The 7489-nt window shown below is 41.1% G+C and overlaps 1 protein-coding gene across 1 annotated transcript; it reads left to right on the top strand.

The window, feature by feature from the left end:
* Positions 1 to 218: 218 nt before the first annotated feature.
* On the top strand, positions 219 to 1985 carry LOC148023253 (putative 3-beta-hydroxysteroid-Delta(8),Delta(7)-isomerase). Its single transcript, XM_087696303.1, has 3 exons — positions 219 to 1235; positions 1348 to 1456; positions 1532 to 1985. The coding sequence occupies exons 1-3, from the start codon at positions 1160 to 1162 to the stop codon at positions 1782 to 1784; spliced, it is 438 nt and encodes a 145-aa protein (XP_087552429.1). The 5' UTR covers positions 219 to 1159; the 3' UTR covers positions 1785 to 1985.
* Positions 1986 to 7489: the final 5504 nt, after the last annotated feature.

Here is a 7489-nt window from a genome sequence, read left to right on the forward strand (position 1 = left end):
GTTGCCATGTGGCAGCTGGCCGATTGCCTGTGACGTGGCACCTGCATGCGTGGCCCTGCCTGCGTGTCCGGGTGATGACTCTAACAACAACATGCTCCAACATGCATACACACTGCAACAATGATACATAGGGCGAGATACCAACCAACCAATTAGTACACAATATTACAAGTGCAGCAACATCTCATCAACAGCCAACCAAAATGCCTAGTAGAGGTGCCGAGAAAATGCAAGGCTAATGGCAACATCGCAGCCTTCCATCAATGAGAGGGATGACAGGTTACCTGCAAGGACGTAAGCAGCCAATTAGCGACAAGTCAAATCACCAACAACATGTTAATAAAGGGATGCACCACAAATGATAGCAATTGACAAGGTAGGGAGACAAACACATCACACAAGTCAAAATGCCAATGTAGGCACCCAACGGTTTGAGGTTACACTTATTACAAATCTGCACCAACAGCATAGATATGAATGTAATTCCTTCAATCAAACCTAAACATTTAATACCATGTTAGAAGTGCAAAACAAGTGGAGGAATAGTGTAAGACACAAGATCGAAGAAAGAGACAATGCACTAGATGAAATTGGGAATTTCGAAAGAGACAAAGCACAAGATGAAATTGGGAATAGTAATCCACTACCCTAATTAGAGTACAATGGTTGAGCACCAACTCAAATTCCACAAGCTCCCCCTCTCCACACCAAGAATCAACGAGTACATGAATGAGTGACTATTGCCACACTCCCTCCTTTTATAGACAAAAATAAAGTTGTCCTACCACAATAGGTTGGCCAATAGTCAAATAAGCAATAAAGAGGTGGCCCATATTTGAAGGCATGGGAGCTTGTGAACTTGTGATATGACTGCTTCTAACAGTACTAGACAGGAGAGGAAGAATTAGTGTTTACACAAGAGTTGAGGCCTTGAACTGATATTCATGGGTGTAATGGTCGAAGTGTAGCTCTTGATATATAGCTTAGCACAAGGTTTGATTGGTAACAATTGTGTACCAATGTAATTTAGCTTCTTATATTTAGAGTGGGACATTGCTAATAACTGATTGTATGGTTCTACTTTCCAGGTAGATTTCGCCATTTGCTTGGTGTAGAACGGCTTCTTATCTGTTGGTGGGTGTTTACTGGACTCACCCATATGATCTTGGAAGGGTACTTTGTGTTCACTCCGGATTTTTACAAAAAAACCACACCAAATTTTTTAGCTGAAGTCTGTAAGTACCTGCTTTCCTTGTTTGTGTACGCAAAGTGGTTTTGGATCACTCCTTTCTTGGTAGGGCTAGTTTAAATTTTCAAGCTATGATACATTGATGATCAAAACTGTAGGGAAAGAATATAGCAAGGGTGATTCCAGATATGCTGCTAGAGATTCTGCAGTGGTTATAGTTGAAGGAATCACCTCCGTTCTTGAGGGGCCGGCATGTCTTCTTGCAGTGTAAGCTGTGAATTTGATGGTATAAACACTCTAGCTAGTTGTTTCTGTGGAATCTAATCTTAAATATGGGTGCAGGTATGCCATTGTGACAAGAAAACCTTACAGGCATCCTCTTCAGTTATCAGTCTGCCTGGGACAGCTTTATGGTTGTATCGTATATTTTGCGACACCATGGCTGGATGGGAATGAATATGCTGCTGGACCATTCTATTACTGGTTTTACTACATCTTCATGAACAACATCTGGGTGGTCATTCCTTCACTGATTGCTTTGAGATCCTGGAACAAAATTGTCCAAGCATTTGGAAACAAAGGCAAGAAGAAATAGGGTTTTGTAGCACACCCATATGAGCCATTGAAAATTGCTCTCTGATGATGCTAGAAAGCGATTGGAATCATTTGCATATCATTGTTCTCTTCTTTGGAGCTCGCAATTTAAGCCTATTGATTTCACACATTTTGATGAAGTACATGTATCTTCTTGATTCAAAGAGCAAGGTGATTGTCTTGCTGTCAGCTGTTTTCTTTACTTTGGAGAGTGTTAGTTTCCACTGCCTATTTCATGAGTTTTGATTCTATAATCAATATGTCCATGGAAGTAATATTTTACTTTTCAGATATTGTTTTTGGGAGAGAATGGTTAGTGAGCATCATGGAGGATGGATGCATGGTTTTGTGGCTTATTGTAGAACTACAGAGCTCATTGATTAGTCAGATTGGAATTGGGGCATGCTAGGGCTCTCTCTCTCTCTCTCTCTCTCTCTCTCTCTCCCCCCATGGAGCATATCACCGCTCCTTGCTACATCAAGACACACAATTGGCCTGGTGTGGATTATTACCTCATGGAGCTATGATGAGTTGGAGAAGATGGCTAGTAATCCTCATGTGAGCATGATTATATAATCAGCATAACTAAATTGGAAGGAGCCAGTACTAATGTGAGCATGATGTATGTGTAGGATCATATCAGAGTGACCAAAATTACGTCAACATAATTTGCAAAAAAGGAGCAAAAAATGGTAAAGGATACAAAATCCAAGAGAGAGAAGTCAAATCCATTGCATATTTTACAATTAGATGACTGATTGGAGGTGACAAGAGATGAAAGTATTGCTGAGCTTGGCAACCTACCAAGAAGGATTTTGTGTACCCACGGATTAGGTTCATTTGATACATACGAGAAAAGGACACAACCATTATTAAAACCTACAGAATTCCACGTTGAACTGACAATTCATTCCCACCAGTGTAAGGTTAAGATATTGAGAATTGTGCAATGGTGGTGGCATTCTCATGCACTTGGGCCCTTGCCTGCCTCTTGAACCTCATCTCCTTCTCCAGCTGCAAGCACACCCTCTCTTAGATTGCTATGGCCTAAAGTCCACACTGAGCTTCAGCTACAAATCTCACTTGACTTTAACCATGGTAGGGGCAGCCCCATGGCCGGAGAAAATGGAGTTTAAAGCCTAAAACCTCGGTATGTACATGTGCATGACTCGTGAGATGAACAACCATTCCATATTTTACGAGCTTCTCAGCATATTCCCTCTCCCCATCGCTCGACTATTTGAGAAGGCAAAGAAAAACTATGGGCCTAACTGCATATCCTGCTATGCATATGGCTGTTCTTCAGTATAAGCAGCCCCTTGTCGAAGTAAGGCCACCCTGCCACACATGCGACAGGCCCCTCAAGGTTTTGACCATCGTAACTTACAGACCTGCCTTTGATGTAGCCATTGACATCCGAACAGCGCGCAACACGAGTACGCACACAACTTGGACGGCAACTCCTGCTATGAACATGGCGGCAATGACAGCTGTAGAAGGAAGCCAAGGCAAAATCTCTCTCTCTCTGCGAGACATCCGCCACACCCTCCAAATCACTGTACATATGCAACCTGGGCGGCAGCTCCTCCTGCCGGCAGAGCGATAACGACGGCTGCTTGGAGAGAGAGAGAGGGAGGCACAATTGTAGTCCATTTGATATAATTGCTATTCTAGAACTTGGTCCCATTTAGGTCAACCAACCATAATTGACCATGCTAGCCTTTACTTTGACTGTTGAACTATTTTGCCCCATTTTCTCTATTTGCAAGCTTCTCAATTGATTATTACTCACTTGTGCCTTCCATTCCATGTTTTCCTTTGCTGCTTGTCTATTGCAACGAGACCCTCTGTTCCCATCATGATATCTAAACTAGCATTCGATAGCACTATGTTGTTCAACTATTGCATTCTTTCTTACTATATTCTTTCTCTCTTCTCTCACTTGCAATAGCATAATTTTTGAGAACCCCCTCATTTAAGGTTCTCTACTGCCTTCAAATGCTTCTTGACAAAACATTTGCAATTCTTCTTCAAAAAATATTTGAAATTGATGGCTTCTTGATTGTGACTACATATTTGAACAATGCCGCATATATAGAAGAGATTTATTAAGCCCCACCTTAGATGCACTGACATCGTAACCAAGGTCAACTCTTGATTTGACAAGTTGATGTAGCATTCCTCTAGAAGTGGAATATTACCAAATCGTGTAGCCCTAGTTGCCTTTATTACCTTTAGTTTGGGGGAGGTCTTTTCTTCATTGGTAACACAATTTGCATATTCTCTTTGGACCTATCTATTTTGGATCTCTTCTTGATGGAGTTAAGAATCTATTTGTTTGTTTGATCAACTCAAGATGTTTACAAAGACTAATAGTGATTATGATTATGCACACTACATCATTCAAATCTTTTTAGTGCATTCACAATTGCTATTGATGTCCAAGACAACTTGCCCACCTTTACCAAGTTTATTGTTGTGTTGTAAAAGAGGATTGTTGCTGATACCCCTTCTAAGAATGAAGGGACCATTTGGTGTTGATAGTCATAGTTGGGAACAATATCAGAAAGAGGCAACACAAAAAAAATCTTGTGCTAAGGAAGGACTCCATATTGGGATATTGAAGCCATATCTATTGGGATTTCTACTAGCATATGGATGTTGAGGACGCCTTACCGCAAAAGGTGTCCTATCTTAGATGTGGGGCTCTTAGTGTTACAAGCTCGTGGATGAAGCTACTCCTATCAATCAAACCCTTCTATTCCTCCTAAGGATACCTTCCATAGCATTTGAGCCTAGCTTAGATATAAATTTCTAGTACTTGCCTATGAAGACATCATGCCATATGAGGTCTATACACCATCCATCTATTGCCATAGGGTGGTAAGTAGTGGTGTTACTTGCAATAGGAGTAAGCACCAACAATTGTTTGATAGTACGACTTTGACACATGCAAAGATAATGTTGGGTTTTAATAAGTGCATTAACCTTCTTGGTAAAGACAACATACTCCAGGAGCCTTTTGATGGTCAACACATCTATTTCACAATGTCCTTTATGTTTTAAAGCTCCCCATTAATTTAGCTCAATGTCTTGCCCTAGTTTTCTCTAGAAAAAAGATTGATAGCTATAGGTGCCAAGGTGTGGAACAAAATAGGGCTAAGGTACTTCATAATCAAGGGTTTAAAGTAAGGATGCTTAATATTGCTTTCTTGTTTATGACTAAAGCCAAATCTAGATGGTCTAACAATCAAAGTTTCTCTAATGAAGAGTATGTGAAGGTCACTATATCAATCTCTTGGAAGGCCACTCCTTTGGGAACAAAAAGGTTGTTTCTTTCGAAGATTATTGTGGGCAAACTATTGATTAGAGAATAAGTATCTTGAGTTGGGACCATTTTGTAATCTACATGGTGCATAGCATTTTCATTTGTTTTGAGCTTGCAATTGGCTTAAATCTCTTTTTTGAAGGACCTCTTTTTGGAAGATGTTTCAAAGGTGACTAGTCATAAGAGGCTTGCATGATCTTTTGACTTAGAGGTAAGTGCCGCTTAGAATAAGGAATGCATGTCACTAGCTTTCATTGACTTTTGGTGTCTTATTAGAGTGGTGGTCTTATCCACTCCATGGGAACTTCAAAATTGGGTTGTTTTTAGAGCTATACATGTAATTATCTTGAATCTTGGGATGCCTTCTTTAATACTATTGAACAATTTGTTAGGTGTTTAACATACCTCAAAAGTCTAGTCTTAGTGAATCTTATTGTTACTAAGCTTAAAACCTCTTTGTGAGTTGTTCAACCAATACTTGGGTTGTAAAATAATGCGAAAGGAAAGTCTTGAAGCTAAAGTGAATCTGTGGCATGTCAATCAGGCTTTTATTCACTTTAAATTTCAATTAACAAGACCATTGTCTAGCACAACCATTTGTGTCCTCCTTGCATGCAATTGAGTGTTTGGGACAACCTGGTTGAGTGAGCCTTGAGTCAGTCTCTTGATGGGGATGAGGCATGCACTAATGGAGGGGAGCAATAGAGGAGACACAAGAGATGTGCAATCACATAAAAGAAAGGGAGATGAGGAGCCCTTAGTCTTTGTGGAGATGGAATGCACTCTACATGTCGATCAAAACAACAACTTGGTGGGACTAAATCAACAAAGTTTCCAGCACGGCCAATCTTGGCACTCTTGGCCAAAGCTCTACACAAAAACATGGAGGAATGATGTGAAGATGCATCTAAAAGAATCACTCTCAATTTAGGCAAGGTTTGTAGTAATGTTTTGTGCTTCAATACTCGTGGGACTGCTTGTCTTTTTTACAGGAAAACCTCCTAGGGCCATGGAGGTGGTGGGATGGCTTGATGCCATCCCACCACCTCCATGGACAATAGAGATTTTACGAGGTTCTCTTGAACAATAGAGAGGCTACGTGAAAAGTGATGGAGTAGGGTATCGTTTGGGGGATGGAATTGGTCTACATCATGGCTTGGAAGCCTGTGGAATCACGGAAGGAGTCACTTTCGAAAAAATGCCTAGTTTGGGTTAAAATCCTACACCTACCCACCTAGTTGTGGTGCATGCTATTGGTCATCGCCAAGGAGATGGGGAAGACCCTATACACCCCAACCCTTCTAGAAATAAAGTATGCATCCCTTGGAACCTAGAAGAGGAGAAATCAGAGCCCATGGTCATGGATATCCCATAGGGCGGCAGGGAGTCGCAACTTAGACTAGTATGGAGTAAGTTTGCCAGTTCATGTCACAATTGTGGCAAATGGAGCCATTACATCAGAGAATGTCTAGAGTTGGGGAGCAAAGAGGATGGAGATAATCAAGCAAGGAATCCCTCATGGGTGTCGATGTGGCCAACAACAGCTCTCCTATGAAAAAAAGGCAAAGACCCATTGGGGTAAGGAGGCAATGATGGAGAGGGTTGGCAGCAAGTCAAGAGCAGAAAAGGTAAGCACTTCCCACCCCAATCCAACATCTGCAACTTAGAGGCTTCTATATCTAATCCATAGTATGCTAAGGGGTTTTGGTGTAAGGCGGCCATCCTAAACAACTTGAGAGGAAAGGCTAGCTCTTTTACACAACTCAACAAGATGCACTTAGAGGAGTTGGCAAAGGAATATCTTGGTTTGGATGCAAAGATTTGATTCGCCGGTGGGGGGGGGATATAGAGATCGATTGGTGAACAATCACAATGATTGGATCATGGAAAAACTCCAATTGCACCATAAGACAATTGGAGATTGAGTGCCAACAAACTGCTTGAGGAGTTGGTTAGCACAGAGTCTAGGAAGTAAGGGAAGGAGATACCCAAATTCTTTACAACCTCATTGATGGAGATGGACAAATAGAAAATTAAACTTGTTACAATCAATTGCAAGGGCATGAATGTAGGGGCCAAAAGGTACTTCTTTTGGAGCTAGGTATATAAGAATGATTTTGATGTTGTCTGCGCACAAGAGCATAAAATTCATAAGTGGGGGGGCACTTGGAGTTTTCCTACAAGGACTACAAATGCTTTGTGAGTGGATCCACAAGCAACTACTCAAGATGCTTGACAATAGTAAAAAGCATATGGAACTTGTCCATAGTCTTTTAGTCAGAAGAGGGTAGCATATTGGTAGTCTCGATAGAATGGGACATGAAGCCTCTAACATTGATCAATGTCTACGGAGCGAATGACCAAATAATAAAGAAGAT

Source organism: Lygodium microphyllum, chromosome 16, assembly GCF_053477565.2.
Source record: "Lygodium microphyllum isolate KBCC chromosome 16, Lygodium_microphyllum_v1.1.10, whole genome shotgun sequence".
NCBI lineage: Eukaryota > Viridiplantae > Streptophyta > Polypodiopsida > Schizaeales > Lygodiaceae > Lygodium > Lygodium microphyllum.